The sequence below is a fragment of the Rhinopithecus bieti genome, unplaced genomic scaffold, assembly GCF_001698545.2.
Source record: "Rhinopithecus bieti isolate Rb0 unplaced genomic scaffold, ASM169854v2 scaffold_574, whole genome shotgun sequence".
In the NCBI taxonomy this organism is placed as follows: domain Eukaryota; kingdom Metazoa; phylum Chordata; class Mammalia; order Primates; family Cercopithecidae; genus Rhinopithecus; species Rhinopithecus bieti.
Window position 1 is genome coordinate 3,402,023 of NW_016803605.1, and position 15,689 is coordinate 3,417,711.

The window sequence follows — 15,689 nt, forward strand, 5'->3', positions numbered from 1 at the left end:
CCTCTGCATGAAGGCACCGTGAGTCTTGTGGTCCGTGACAGTAGCGTAAGCACTCAGCCGTCTCCAACTTGCCTGTTGCACTACTGATGTGTCAGGCAGTGATCCAAGTACTTCACATGTGTTCACACAACCCTCCCACCAGCCTGAGAGACAAGGTCTGTGATAGTCCCCATTGTTTAGGTGGGGAAACTCAGACAGGAAGAGATAGTTATGTGGCCTGCCCCGGGTCACACGACCCGTGGGTGTGGACCGGGTCTTCCACATGAGGGCACCTGTCTTCCTGCACATGCCTCATCCTCACACCCAGGGTCCCTGCAGCCCCGGTGTCTATGTGTTTGCCGTAGGTGCTGCCCCAGATCAACTTGGATCATTACTCGGTGTTGCCGGCAGGTGAAGGCGATGAGGACAGGGAGGCAGAAGTGGACGAGGAAGAGGGGGCCCTGGACTCCGACCTTGATCTGGACTTGGGGGATGGCGGGCAAGATGGAGGTGTGTTCCTAGCCCCGCTTCCTGCTCACGTTCATTAGCTCTGCCCTAAGGCTGTGCCCAGAGCCCTTGTGGGCCCCGTGGGGGCTGGGGTTCTAGCAGCTTTGTCCTCAATGCTTCCTGAGTTCTTTGAAACTGCCCGGCACGAGGAGGCCTGGAACATTTGTCATGCTGAATGTAGTGGGGCCTGCCAACCCCTTTGCTGACAGGTGCAGGTCTCCAGGGCCCCGGAGTGTTGCCCAGCTCCGTGTGCTCGCAGGGGCCCCTGAATGTAGATGGACCCAGTGCCCTGCTGTGCCCAGCCAGGGGCTGAGTGGGGCAGCAGAGGGTACCCCAGTACTGGCTCAGCCTGAGCCTATCACAGTGCTGCCAGGACACGAGGAGCAGAGTCAGGCCCCCAGGATCCATGCCAGGGGTTTGGAGGAGGAGACTGTGCAGCACAGCAGGGGTTCAGATCCGGCTCAGGGCTGTAGAGACTAGAGAGCCCCTGGGAACCTCTCAGCAGTCCCCCCAGGTTTGGCCTGGCTGGTCCCAAGGGGAGCCACCTCAGCAGGGCAAAGAAAGGAGCTCTGGTGGAGCAGCCTACGGGTGCAGGGCAGCTGTGGTTGGCTCCTGCCTGTGAGCATCTGTCCTGGCCCGGGTGCCAGTAACCTCTGCTTTCCCTCCAGGTGAGCAGCCGGACGCCTCCCTCCCACTCCACGTGCTCCCGCTGTACTCTCTGCTGGCCCCAGAAAAGCAAGCACAGGTAACCGTGCTGGGCCGGTGCCCAGCTTTTGGGGCACTTTTAAGGACATTGCAGTGAGGTTAGTCAAGCCCTTGGTCCTCTCCATCTGCTGTCTGACCAGCATCCCCAGAGTTTTGAGGAATATTGAGGTAGTTTTGGAGAACAGGGAACACTCCTGCAAGGCACTGGGTCCCAGATGGGATGGCTTGCCCTTGCTACCTCTCCAGCACACTAGCCTGGCTGGTTTTGTCCTTGGACCTCCATTCTATGATTTCTTTCCCGATTCTGGTGTTTTCCTGCCATCCCCTCCCTGAATCCTAGGTCTTTAAGCCTCCACCAGAGGGGTCTCGGTTGTGTGTTGTGGCCACCAACGTTGCCGAGACGTCTCTTACCATCCCTGGCATCAAGTACGTGGTGGACTGTGGGAAGGTCAAGAAGCGTTACTACGACCGCGTCACCGGCGTGTCCTCCTTCCGTGTCACCTGGGTCTCCCAGGCATCAGCTGACCAGCGAGCGGGCAGAGCAGGACGGACAGAGCCCGGCCACTGCTACAGGTGGGTTACCCAGGCTCCTCCTCAGGGACGTTGGTGCCGCCTTGCAATAGCCACTGAGGAACAAGGGAAGGACACTGACCCCACCTCCATCTGTAGCGCATCCCATGTCCTGCCGGGCCCCCGTGACTTTGGGGTGCTCCCCAGCCCTGTTGCTGGCTTTCAGATACTCACAGTATTTCTTTTTTTTTTTTCTTTTTTTTGAGATGAAGTTTCACTCGTCACCCAGACTGGAGTGCAATGGCGCGATCGCGGCTCACTGCAACCTCCACCTCCTAGGTTCAAGCAATTCTCCTGCCTCAGCCTCCTGAGTAGCTGGGACTACAGGTGCCCACCACTCCCAGCTAATTTTTGTATTTTAATTTTATTTATTTATTTAAATTTTTGTATTTTTAGTAGAGACAAGGTTTCAGCATGTTGGCCAGACTGGTCTCGAACTCCTGACCTCAGGTGATCCACCCACCTCTGCCTCCCAAAGTGTTGGGATTACAGACGTGAGCCACCGCGCCCGGCCTACTTGCACTCTTTCTTTTTTTTTCTTTTTTTTATTTTTTCAAGACGGAGTCTCGCTCTGTCACCCAGGCTGGAGTACAGTAGCGCAATCTCAGCTCACTGCAAGCTCCACCTCCCAGGTTCATGCCATTCTCCTGCCTCAGCCTCCCAAGTAGCTGGGACTATAGGCGCCCGCCACCACGCCCGGCTAATTTTTTATTTTAATTTTTTTTTTTGTATTTTTAGTAGAGATGGGGTTTCACTGTGTTAGCCAGGATGCTCTCGATCTCCTGACCTCGTGATCCGCCCATCTTGGCCTCCCAAAGTGCTGGGATTACAGGCGTGAGCCGCCATGCCCGGCCCACTGTTTCTTTATTCTGCTACTGAGGTCAGGGCCAGCTCTTGAGTGCTGTTTGTTTTGTTAACAGCTTGATCAGGATATAATTCACATACCATAAAGTGCATAATTTTAAAGCGTACAATCCAGGAGTTTTTAGGACAGTCACAGAGTTCTGCCACCATCACCACAATCAATGTCAGAACTTCCCGTCAACCCAAAAAGAAACCCCGTGGCCATTGCGGTCACCCCCCATTCTTCCCCGCCCCAGCCTGTGGCAAGCACCAGTCCACTAGTTTGTGTCTCTAGGGATGTGCCTGTTGAGGACAGTTCAGATAAATGCAATAAAGTCATACAGGGTGTCGCCCCTCGTGTCTGGCCTCTGCCGCTCAGCATGGTAAGTTTTCGAGGCTCACCGCGGGTGGCCGGTGTCAGCACCCCGCTCCTGGCCATGGCTGAGTGATATCGCACCATATGGATGTGCCAAGCTTTGTTTGTCGGTTCATCAGCTGGTGGACGTTTGGTTGTTTTCACCTCGTGGCTATTGTGGATAGTGCTGCTCTGAACACTCAGGTACAAGGATGTGCCTGACTCCGTTTTCATTGCTCTTGCAGTGGAACCTAAGAGAACCGCTGTGCCGTACGGTAACTCTGGGTTTAACTTACCGAGGAACCACCAAACTGTTTTCCACAGCAGCTGCCCCATTTTACATGCCTACCAGCAGTGAATGAGGGTTTCAGTTTCTTCACATCCTCACCAACACTTTTTAATTTTTTTTTGAGATGGAGTCTTGCTCTGTCACCCAGGCTGGAGTGCAGTGGTGCAATCTCAGCTCACTGCCACCTCCGCCTCCCAGGTTCAAGCAGTTCTCCTGCCTCAGCCTCCCAAGTAGCTGGAGTGATAGGCATGCATCACCATTTCCATACAATTTTTTGGTTTGTTTGTTTTGTTTTTGAGACTGAGTCTCGCTGTTGTCAGCCTGGGCTAGAGTGCAATGGCTCAATCTCAGCTCACTGCAACCTCTGCCTCCAGGGTTCCAGCAATTCTCCTTCCCCAGCCTCCCAAGTAGCTGAGATTACAGGTACCTACCACCACGCCCAGCTAGTTTTTGTATTTTTAGTAGAGACGGGATTTTACCCTATTGGCCAGGTTGGTCTCGAACTCCTGACCTCAGGTGATCCACCTGCCTCAGCCTCCCAAAGTGCTGGGATTACAGGCATGAGCCATGGTGCCTGGCCAATTTTTTAGATTTTTGGTAGAGACAGGGTTTCACCATGTTGGCCAGGTTGGTCTCGAACACCTACTTCGGCCTCCCAAAGTGCTGGGATTATAGGCATGAACCACCGCACCTGGCCAGCACCAACACTTATTTTTAATATTTTTGTTTTGCTGGGGTTTTTTCTGAGAGACAAGGTCTCGCTCTGTTGCTCAAGCTGGAGTTCAGTGGCACAAGTATAGCTCACTGCAGTCTCTGCCTTCTGGACTCAAGCATTCTTCCCGCCTCAGCTTGCCACGTAGCTGGGAGTAGAGGCACGTGGCACTGTGCCTGGCTTCAGGTGTTTTGTTTTGTTTTGTTTTAATGTGTGACTATGTCCTGTCACACAGCCCTGCCGAGGTCCTGAGAACATGTGCCCCGACCTCCCCCACCCCCACTTTTATTTATATGAAAGCTTCAGTATTTTTGAGCCTAGCTCTCCTAGTGGGTGTGAAGTGGTATCACAGTGTGGATTTGGTTTGTTTCCCTAATGATGGCCTCTTTTCATATGCTTACCGGCCCTTCATGCATCTTTCTAGGGAACTGCCTATTCAGATCTTTCACTCATTTTTTAATTAGGTTATTTGTCCTTTTGTTGTTGATCTGTAAGAGTTCTTTAGGTCAGGCACTGTGGCTCCTAGCACTTTGGGAGGCCAAGACGGGCAGATCACAAGGTCAGGAGTTCAAGACCACCCTGGCCAACGTAGTGAAACCCTGTCTCTACTAAAATAAAAAAATTAGCTGGGCATGGTGGCATGCACTTGTAATCCCAGCTACTTGGGAGGCTGAGGCAAGAGAATCACTTGAACCTGGGAGGCAGAGGTTGCAGTGAGCCAAGATCACGCCCCTGCACTTCAGCTTAGGCGACAGAGCAAGACTTTGTCTCAAAAAAAAAAAAAAAAAAAAGGCCNCTTTCTAGGGAACTGCCTATTCAGATCTTTCACTCATTTTTTAATTAGGTTATTTGTCCTTTTGTTGTTGATCTGTAAGAGTTCTTTAGGTCAGGCACTGTGGCTCCTAGCACTTTGGGAGGCCAAGACGGGCAGATCACAAGGTCAGGAGTTCAAGACCACCCTGGCCAACGTAGTGAAACCCTGTCTCTACTAAAAATAAAAAAATTAGCTGGGCATGGTGGCATGCACTTGTAATCCCAGCTACTTGGGAGGCTGAGGCAAGAGAATCACTTGAACCTGGGAGGCAGAGGTTGCAGTGAGCCAAGATCACGCCCCTGCACTTCAGCTTAGGCGACAGAGCAAGACTTTGTCTCAAAAAAAAAAAAAAAAAAAAGGCCAGGCACGGTGGCTCAAGCCTGTAATCCCAGCACTTTGGGAGGCCAAGACGGGTGGATCACGAGGTCAGGAGCTCGAGACCATCCTGGCTAACACGGTGAAACCCCGTCTCTACTAAAAAATACAAAATCTAGCCGGGCGAGGTGGCGGACGCCTGTAGTCCCAGCTACTCGGGAGGCTGAGGCAGGAGAATGGCATAAACCCGGGAGGCGGAGCTTGCAGTAAGCTGAGATCCGGCCACTGCACTCTAGCCTGGGCGACAGAGGGGGACTCCGTCTCAAAAAAAAAACACAAAAGTTCTTTGTATAACCTAGATATTAGATCCTAGTCAGATGTGTCATTGACAAATATTTTCTCCTAATCCATGTGCTGTAATTTGTGTGTGTGTGTGTGCACGCGCGCGTGTATGCACGTGTATGTAATAAATAGCTTTATTGCTGTCCCTTTTGTCAGGGCTACATGTTAATTACAAAAGTAGAAAATTTAGAAAATTTACAAAGAAAACCAGTAAGAAGTAACTGTTGTTAAAGTGTAGAGTGCTATGCACCATCCCCTGTTTTAAGTACTCTACAAGGAAAAACACCTTTTCTTTTGGTTTTGAGATGGGGTCTTGCTCTATTGCCCAGGCTGGAGTACAGCGGTGCCATCTGGCTCACCGCAACCTTCGCCTCCTGGGTTCAAGTGATTCTCCTGCCTCAGCCTGCCGAGTAGCTGGGACTACAGGTGCATGCCACCATGCCTGGCTAATTTTTGTATTTTTAGTAGAGATGGGATTTCCCCATGTTGGCCAGGCTGGTCTCGAACTCCTAACCTCAAGTGATCCATCTGCCCCAGCCTTCCAAAGGGCTGGGATTGCAGGCGTGGGCCACTACACCCAGCCCGTGGAATAATATCTAATTAATTTTCACCAATTCCCTACGAGGCAGCAGCAATTTGAGCTGCATTTCACAGGTGAGGAGAACGAGGCAGGAAGAGGTAAAGCACTGTGCCTGGTGTCAGGTCGGGATCCAGTCTCAGTGGCCGTGGCTGAGTTTTGCGTTTGTTGTCCTGGTTTCTCTCTGCCCAGGCTGTATTCATCTGTGGTTTTTGGTGTGAGTTTTGTGTTTGTTTTCCCGGTTTCTCTCTGCTCAGGCTGTATTCATCTGCGGTTTTTGGTGATTTCGAGCAGTTTCCTCCTCCAGAAATCACCCGGAGGCCTGTTGAAGACTTAATTCTTCAAATGAAGGCTCTCAACATTGAAAAGGTCAGTTGCTGCCGCCAGTCCCGCTCTGAGCCACCCCATTGGGCCACCTCCCTTTCCCTGAGGCAGGGAGCCCAGAGCTGGGCCTGCTGGTGTCTGGCCTGTGGCAGCCGCTTACATGACAGTGCATCAGTAGGTGCTCCTAGGGCTTTTGGACTCCTGTCACCGTTGCCTCCCTAATGCTGTGTCCCCTGTGGGCACCCAGGGGATGGCTGCCTAGAGTAGGGGCAGCAGGGTCCCGCACGCTGTTCGTGGACCATCTGTCCGTGGGGTGTGCAGAACATGCTGCTGGCTCTTCCTGGCTGCAGCCTTCTCCGACCCAGTCCTCCAGTGGAGGGGGGATCCCTCTAGGGTCACCTCCCCTCTCCCTGCTCCAGGGCAGGCTGAGCCAGGCAGTGCCCCGTGCCACGCTGCTTGCTGTCCTGTGGGCATTCAGATCACCATTTAACTGATGAGGAAACAGAGGCAGGGAAGTGAAGGTTTTTGTCTAGGGACACACATCTAATAAGCAGTAGAACCCACATGGTCTTCTAGTGCCTTTTAAACATCTGTGCTCACTGATTTTTCTGGATGTTAATATGTTCAAAATTATAAAAAACTTTAGATACTTGAGATCATCAGGGAGAAGGTGAAGCCTGTCCCACTGTCCACCATTTGTGACCTGTGTCCCAGTTATGTTTCCAAACACATAACATCCTGTGCTTTATTATTGTGGTTGTCTGAATATTGTGTGATATTTTACAGGCTACTTTGGGCTTTTTTCACCTAATAAAAATCATGGGTATGGGTGCTGGCCGGGCATGGTGGCTCACACCGGTAATCCCAGCACTTTGGGAGGCCGAGGCAGGTGGATTACTTGAGGTCAGGAATTCGAGACCAGCCTGGCCAACATGGTGAAACCCCGTCTCTACTAAAAATAAAAAAATAAAAAATATCAGCCAGGGAGGCTGGGCACGGTGGCTCACGCCTGTAATCCCAGCACTTTGGAAGGCCGAGGCAGGTGGATCACGAAGTCAGGAGTTCAAGACCAACCTGGCCAACATGGTGAAACCCTGTCTGTAGTAAAGATATAAAAAATTAGCTGGGTATGGTGGCACACACCTATAATCCCAGCTACTCAGGAGGCTGAGGCAGGATAATCACTTGAACCCAGGAGGCAGAGGTTGCAGTGCGCTTAGATTGCACCACTGCACTCCAGCCTGGGCGACAGGGCAAGACTGCGTCTCAGAAAAAAAAAAAGGCCAGGCATGGTGACAGGCGCCTGTAATCCCAGCTACTTGGGAGGCTGAGGCAGGAGAATCACTTGAGCCTGGGAGGCAGAGGTTGCAATGAGCCAAGATCATGCCATTGCACTCCAGACTGGGAGACAGAGCAAGACTGTGTCTCCAAAAAAAAAGGGCTGGGTGCGGTAGCTCACAGCCCTTTGGGAGGCCGAGGCGGGCAGATCACAACATCAGGAATTCCAGACCAGCCTGGCCAATATGGTGAAACCCCGTCTCTACTAAAAATACAAAAATTAGACACTACAGGTGGTGGGCACCTGTAGTCCCAGCTACTTGGGAGGCTGAGGCAGGAGAATTGCTTGAACCCGAGAGGCAGCGGTTGCAGTGAGCCGAGACCGTGCCATTGCACTCCAGCCTGGACGACATAGCAAGACTCCATCTCAAAAAAACAAGAATAAAAGAAAAAGAAAAACATCATGGATGCCAAGTATGTGCTGGGCGCTCTGTATGTGTGACCTCAGGTTATCCTCCCAGCCACTCTAGGGGGGAGTTGCTAGTGTTATCGCCCCATTTTCCAGATGAGGAGCCTGAGGCACGGAGACAGGCCTGATTGTGGGTCACAGGGATAAAACGTGTCAGGGCTGGGCTGGGAGCTCAGTGTGGCTGGGAGCACTGTCTGGAGTGCCTCCCACAATGACATCAAGTCCCCTCTGTAGGAACTGTGCAGTGGCTTCCCCTGGCTCTTGAGTCAGCCCCAGAGCAGGTCCCCACCTGCCTTCCCCCAGTCCTGGGTTCCTAGCGTTCCCGCCCTACCTGCATGCCTGCTGTAGGCTCACCACCCCGCCTCTAGCTTTATTGAGATAGAGTTGGCGCACCACATAGTCTCCCGTTGAAAGTGTGCGGGTCAGTAGTTTCCAGTGTGTTCACAAAGTTGTGCAAACACCACCATGACCATTTTCATCACCCCAAAAAGAAAGCATGTCGCCTTCATCTGTCACCACCTCCCAGCTCCCTGGCCCCTGCGCCCACTCCTCTCTATGGATTTGCCAGTTTGGGACATTTCATGCAGATGGAATCCTGCAACATGTGGGCTTTGTGCCTGGCATCTTTCCCTGAGTGTGATGTTCTCAAGGTCCATCCGTGGTGTAGCGCGTGACGCTGCTTCATTCCTTTTCGCGGCTGAATCATAGTCCATTTTATGGATGGACCACGTTTTGTTCATCCACTCCTCCATTGAAAGACACGTGGGTTGCTTCCGTCTTTTGGCTATTGTGATAAATTTATTCACATTATTATTATTATTATTATTATTATTATTATTATTTTGAGATGGAGTCTCACTCTGTCACCCAGGCTGGAATACAGTGGCGTGATCTCAGCTCACTGAAACCCCCGCCTCTCAGGTTCAAGTGATTCTTCCGTCTCAGCCTCCCAAGTAGCTGGGACTACAGGCAAGCGCCACCACGCCCGGCTAATTTTTGTCTTTTTAGTAGAGATGGGGGTTTCACCATATTGGTCAGGCTGGTCTCGAACTCCTGACCTCAGGTGATCTGCCCGCCTCCCAAAGTGCTAGGATTACAGGCGTGAGCCACCGCACCTGGCCAATTTATTCATATTATGCCTCACTGACTACCTGTGGCCCCTCCTGGTCAAATGACGCTAAGTCCTCATGAGTGTAACAGCATGTTTAAAAACAAAAACCAAAAAAAGCACCCAGTGGAGGCAAAGCACAGCCCTCAGTGCCTAGCCAGTGCTTAGGATGTGTTTTTGAGTGAATGGATGATGTGAGTGAGTGAAGGAGGCTTTGGGGTTCCATTGGGACCTGGCCTTTGAGGGTGCCCCCGCCTCCTGTGTCCCCACTGGCATGAGCTGAACCCGGAGAGAGTGGGTGGGGGGAGTGCCTGCCACAGATGGAGCAGGAGCACCGGACTTGCTTCTTGGCATTCACCGTGTCCCTGCCGTGTCTCCTCGTGTCTCGTGTCCCAGGTCATCAACTTCCCCTTTCCGACGCCCCCCTCCGTGGAGGCCCTTCTTGCTGCCGAGGAGCTGTTGATCGCACTGGGTGCCCTGCAACCACCCCAGAAAGCAGAAAGGTAGGGCCAAGAGATGCAGGACCCAGTTCCTGTCCTGTTCGAGGCCCTCTCTCCCCTTTGCTGGGCCTGAGCTGCCTCAAGCGTGGGGCTTCCCAGCTCTGGCTCCAGAGCTCCTCTCAGAGCACCGCCACCACCACCACCTCCATCTCCAGGGTGAAGCAACTGCAGAAGAACCGGCTGAGCTGCCCCATCACTGCGCTGGGCCGGACCATGGCCACGTTCCCCGTGGCACCCCGCTACGCCAAGATGCTGGCGCTGAGCCGGCAACACGGCTGCCTGCCCTATGCCATCACCATCGTGGCCAGCATGACGGTGCGGGAGCTGTTTGAGGAGCTGGACAGGTGCGAGGTTAGCAGCTGGGTACTCAGGGCCAAGCTCAGTCCCGACAGGGGCTCCAATCTGAGAGCCGACCTGCACCCCGGCTTCCTAGGGAATCACCGGCTTGTTGGGTGGCCTCCTGCAAGACCCTCATTCTCTCTGAGCCCTTCTGTATTCTGATCTCTGCAGTGGCCGTGTTGGTCCCTGTCTACTGCTCCTTATACATCGCATGAAATAGACTAGGAGGTGGGGGGTCCGCCCGATCATCAGAGGGTCATAGATTCCAGAAAAAGGACACTTTGAGTGAAACCATTTAAAACACAGACCAAAATAGGGAAAGGCAGTACCCTTGAAAAGTGCCACTAAGGCCAGGCGCGGTGGCTGACACCTGTAATCCCAGCACTTTGGGAGGCTGAGACTTGAGGTCAGGAGTTTGAGACTAGCCTGGACATGGTAAAAGCCCGTCTGTATAAAAAAATACAAAAATTAGCCAGGTGTGGTGGCGCATGCCTGTAATCCCAGCTACTCGGGAGGCTGAGGCATGAGAATCATTTGAACCCAGGAGGTAGAGGGTTGTGGTGAGCTGAGATCGTACCACTGTATTCCAGCCTGGGCAACAGTGAGACCCTTCTCTAAAAAAAGAAAAAGAAAAGTGACACTAAGACTGTGAAAGTATGTTGAAAGTATGTTTAGTGCATTGTGTATTTAACAAAATTTACTTACAGATTATGACTACATGCTAATTCTTAGAATGAACAATTATTTAATGATTTCCTGGCATCCTGTGGCGTAGATCTGCCTTTGGCAGCTTGATGATAAAAGGGGTCATTTCTGCAGAAATTTCTGGAAGCAGCTTGAGTTTCTCAAGGGCTTCGTGAGTCTTCAGCGTTCACATCATTCCTCCTGAAACAGCCTTTCACGCCATCAGTTTTGACCATCTCTGCCTCAGTTGTGAGCCAGGCTTCTGCTGCCACCATGTCTCGTCGACTGTGAATGGTGCAGCCAGGCCCACGATGTCACTTCATTGACTCTGTGAGCATCTGCATCTTGTGCAAAGCCTGCTGCTTGCTTCCCTTAGGGTCAGTCTGCCTGTGTTTGGACCATCTTGTCAGATAACAGAGCAGACAGTAGTTGGGAAGGCAGTTAGGTGGACACTGGGGAATCTTTTGAGATTTGGATGGTTTTTCTTTGTTTATCCTCCTCCACCTCCCCTCCCCAGTCTCACCCACCCTAACCAGGAACTTTGCTTTAGGCCACGTCACTGCATGGGCCATTCCATACCGCAGCCACCAACCGCACGTGGTCTGAGCCTGTGAAATGTGGCAATTACGGCAACAAACTGACTTAAAACCTTACTTATTTTTAATAGTTTAAATTTAAACAGCCACATGTGGCTAGTGGCCACCATATTGGTCAGTGCAGTTCCAGACCTTTCCCTGTGCTCTGCACGGACAGAGATTTACTTCTAGGAAATGAGACCAGCCTGGCCAACACGGTGAAACCCCCTCTCTACCAAAAATAAAAAACCAGGCGTGGTGGTGGATACCTGTAATCCCAGCTATTCGTCAGAATCCCTTGGGGGGAATAATAGGGTTCTCTGGAGAAACAGAAAGTAGTGTCCGCTTCAGTTGGGGTCTGAAGGCATAAGAACCAGGAGCGTCAAGGGCAGGGAAGACCCAGCTCACGCAGTCAGCAGAGCCCGAAGTCACACCTCCTCTGCCTACTTGGGCCCTCAGTGGATCGGATGGGGCCCACACCCACACTGGGGAGGGCAGTAGCTTTACGCTGGTCACCAATTCAAAGACACACCCAGAAATAAAGCTTAACCAGCTATCTGGGCATCCCTTTGCCCAGTTAAGTGGACACAAAATTAACTGTCACATGTAAGGTCTTGAAAACCGAGGTGTCTTGGCCTCTGCGCAGATCCCCTGATCAGCATCTCCTGGTCCCAGCATCTCTAAGACTGCCTGCCCAATGCTGGTGTCAAGGCTCTATAGCATGGTGACTGAGAGCTCAGGTCTGGTTCAAATCTCCCTCTGCCATTCTGAGCTGTGTGGCCTTAGGCAAGTGACTGTACCACTCTGAGCTTCGTTTTCTCCATCTGGAAAATGGGGATGATGATGATGATGATGATGATAATTGGATTGTTGGTAGAATTAAATGAGTTAACACAAGCAAAGCTCTTTGAGCCGTGCCTGACACATATGTAAGTATTAGTATTATTTTCAAGTTTGGAAGCCACTGACATCATTCATTTATCCAGTCCACTTTGGTGGCTATTTAAGCAGTTAGCAGAGCTTTTTTTTTTACTTAAAAATGGTGCAGTGGCCGGGCGCGATGGCTCACGCCTGTAATTCCAGCACTCTGGGAAGCCGACATGGGTGGATCATGAGGTCGGGAGATTGAGACCATCCTGGCTAACACGGTGAAACCCTGTCTGTACTAAAAAAAATACAAAAAATTAGTCGGGCGTGGTGGTGGGCACCTGTAGTCCCTGCTACTTGGGAGGCTGAGGCAGGAGAATGGTGTGAACCTGGAAGGCAGAACTTGCAGTGAGACGAGATCGGGCCACTGCACTCCAGCCTGGGCGACAGAGCGAGACTCTGTCTCAAAAAAAAAAGAAAAAAAGCAACGGTGCAGTGGTGGCTGCCAATGGTGAATTTTGAGCTGGACCTTAAAACCTTAATTACATTCATTGGTGACCCCACAAGGCCTCTGAGCCTGTCCTGATGAATAAAAGAGTTCCCCCCGCTGAGGCCCTGAGTGCAGCTGGGACCCCAGCCCGGACAGTATGTGTGTGTTTGCAGACCAGCAGCCAGTGATGAGGAGCTCGCCAGGCTGAAGAGCAAGCGGGCCCGGGTGGCCCAGATGAAGAGGACCTGGGCAGGGCAGGGGGCTTCTCTGAAGCTCGGCGACCTCATGGTGCTGCTGGGTTAGTGCCCTGCCTGGTGGAGGGTGGCGGGGGGTCACCCAGGCATGGGATGGATCAGAGAGAGAGCATGCCCCCTCTTCGTCCCCTAGGTGCCGTGGGAGCCTGTGAGTATGCCGGCTGTACACCCCAGTTTTGCGAAGCCAACGGGCTGCGGTACAAAGCCATGATGGAGATCCGGCGCCTGCGGGGCCAGCTGACCAGCGCAGGTACGGCCCCGTGCTGGCATATGCTGCTGCACCCGGCAGGCACCCTGACCTGGGCACTTGAAATGTTTAAAAAAGTGATCCATAGAGTCCATGTTTGCACACTTGCTATGCACCAAAATGTTTTTATAACCCTAAATCAATACTTGGGGAGCTTTTCCAGGCACGAGGAAATGTGCACACGAGCAGGGCACTAACAGATTCCAGCTGCCAGCCTGCGCCTTCCCCCACCAGGTCGCCTCTCAGTTTCACCTTTTCCCTGGTGAACTCCTGCCGTTTTCCATCACTGCTCTGGCCTGGACTCCCTTCCCTCCCACATGTCCCCCAGACCCTTCTCATGCAGAAGGATGAGGCCTTGCCCTGGACTCCACCTCAGCTCAGCAGCACAAATACTTCCTGCCACCAACACCCAGGGAAGCTTGAGAGGAAGGAAATGTCCTCCAACATATGGCAAGAGGACCGTGCATAGAGAGGGCAGCCTGGACACTAGGTCTCTTCTGGGCAGGCCACATTCTTTTATCCAAGGCTAGTGGGGAATTTGCCTTGCATTCAAGGAGATCCCAGGGTTTGATGCCAGAATTGATGGCTCTCTTCCAGCCGATCCTTCTCCCAGCGCCAGGTGCATGGTGGTGGCCCTGTCACTGTGCTCTGTGTCCCTCTGGCTGTGGCTTTCCAGAACAGCCCCATTCCAGGTGCAGCAGCTCAGAATTGCAGTCAGCCTCCAGATAGCGCTGGTTACAGTGGCTTGGTGACATTAGACCTTTATTGTTGCAAGGAAGAGAAGCCACTGAGTCAGCAGCCCAGGGCGTTTCTCTGCTGCTATCCTCCTGCCATTCTCTGTGCCTTCCATCGTAAGGTCACCTCATGGGCTGAGGAGGTAGTTGGAGGCTTAGTCGCCTCTGCCTTCCAGGCAGGAGAAGGAAAGGACGAGGCTGGGGCACCCACCGGCTGTCCTTTTCCTGTGTTGAACGTTCCCAGGAATTCCAGCCACAACTTCCTTCTTCACATCATGGACCAGAACTGAGTCTGAGGCCACGTGGGTGTCGGGGGAGGGCCGTCTCCTAGCAGAATGCTCTGCTGACCAGGCAGGATATGGGGCTTTGTTCCAAGGGAGAAGGAGGGGATGGGGGACGGCTGCAATCCTGCCTGCTGGAGGCTTTGGGTCCTGCTGGTGGCCTCTGGGGAGTGGCTGAGGCTAGAGCACTGAGCATGGTTGGGACTTTCTAGGAGGTCAAGGCAGAGCTGACCCCAGGCCTCACCACCACCATCCTCACTCTTGGTTCTCCCCTCAGTCAATGCTGTGTGCCCAGAGGCTGAGCTCTTCGTGGATCCCAAGATGCGGCCGCCCACCGAGAGCCAGGTGACCTACCTGCGACAGATCATGACGGCCGGACTGGGGGACCATCTGGCCCGCAGGGTCCAGAGCGAGGAGCTGCTGGAGGACAAGTGGAGGAACGCCTACAAGGTGGGGCCCCCACCGTCTCCCTGCCCGGGTAGCTTTGGGCACGGTCGGGGCACCTGGCGAGGGGCAGGCAGGCTGGGCCCTTGGGGTCTTGGGGAGGCCTGCCCCCTCAGTTGTGGGTCCCCACTGAGGAAAAGTGGGGCTTGCAGTAGAATCACATCTTCCTTGGTTAGTTTCTCCCAGCTTTTTTTTTTAATAACAGTTTAATGGAGATAGAATTCACACAGCATTTAAACTCTTTTTGGGTTTTCTGTTTTTCTTAGAAACAGGGTCTCGCTCTGTTGCCCAGGATAGAGTGCAGTGGCACAATCATAGCTCACTGGAGCCTCAAACTCCCAGGCGCAAATAACGTTCTTGCCTCAGCCTCCTGAGTAGTTGGGACTAATTTTGTTGTTGTTGTTTTGTTTTTTGAGACAGAGCCTCACTCTGTTGCCCAGATTAGAGTGTAGTGGCGCAAACTCAGCTCACTGCAACCTCCACCTCCTGGGTTCCAGCCATTTTCCTGCCTCAGCCTCCCAAGTAGCTGGGATTACAGGCATGTGCCACCATGGCCAGCTAATTTTTGTGTTTTTACTAGAGAAGGGGTTTCATCATTTTGGCCAGGCTGGTCTCAAACTCGGCCTCAAATGATCTGCCTGCCTCAGCCTCCCAAAACGCTGGGCTTACAGGCAGTGTTACCCAGGCTGGTCTTGAACTCCTGGCCTCTAGCAATCCTTCCACCTTGTCCTGCCAAAGTGTTGGGATTACAGGTGTGACCCACTGCATCTGGCCTGCATTTAAACCCATTTAAAGTGTTCAATTCAGTGGTTTTTAGTATTTTCACAGAGTTTTGCAACCATTAGCATAGTTAACTTTAGAACATTTTAATTACCCAACAAAGAAACCCCATACCTGTAAGCTGTGAGTCCCCAGTTCCCCTTCACCGCCATTTTCATGATCCTGCTTTCCGTCGGTGGATCTGCCTGTACTGGACATTTGGCATGAGTGGAATCTTAACATACATGGCTTTTCGTGTCTGGTCTCTTTCACTTAGTTTGATGCTTTCAAGCTCCATCCATGCCATGGCAGGCGTGGGTGCTTCCTT

General features: G+C 52.5%; 1 protein-coding gene across 2 annotated transcripts in view; it reads left to right on the forward strand.

Moving 5' to 3' along the window:
* The window catches only part of DHX37 (DEAH-box helicase 37), a 47,318-nt gene that overhangs the window by 27,192 nt on the left and 4,437 nt on the right, over positions 1 to 15,689 (forward strand). The window contains exons 13-22 of one of the 2 annotated variants that reach the window (XM_017889616.1): positions 345 to 489; positions 1,155 to 1,231; positions 1,532 to 1,764; positions 6,266 to 6,377; positions 9,584 to 9,690; positions 9,843 to 10,031; positions 12,816 to 12,940; positions 13,030 to 13,146; positions 14,122 to 14,228; positions 14,436 to 14,602. In XM_017889616.1, coding sequence (XP_017745105.1) covers positions 345 to 489; positions 1,155 to 1,231; positions 1,532 to 1,764; positions 6,266 to 6,377; positions 9,584 to 9,690; positions 9,843 to 10,031; positions 12,816 to 12,940; positions 13,030 to 13,146; positions 14,122 to 14,228; positions 14,436 to 14,507 — 1,284 coding nt within the window. In that variant the 3' untranslated portion in view covers positions 14,508 to 14,602. Of the gene's footprint in view, positions 1 to 344; positions 490 to 1,154; positions 1,232 to 1,531; positions 1,765 to 6,265; positions 6,378 to 9,583; positions 9,691 to 9,842; positions 10,032 to 12,815; positions 12,941 to 13,029; positions 13,147 to 14,121; positions 14,229 to 14,435; positions 14,609 to 15,689 lie in introns of those variants that run through there. The other variant, XM_017889607.1, reaches the window with a different exon arrangement.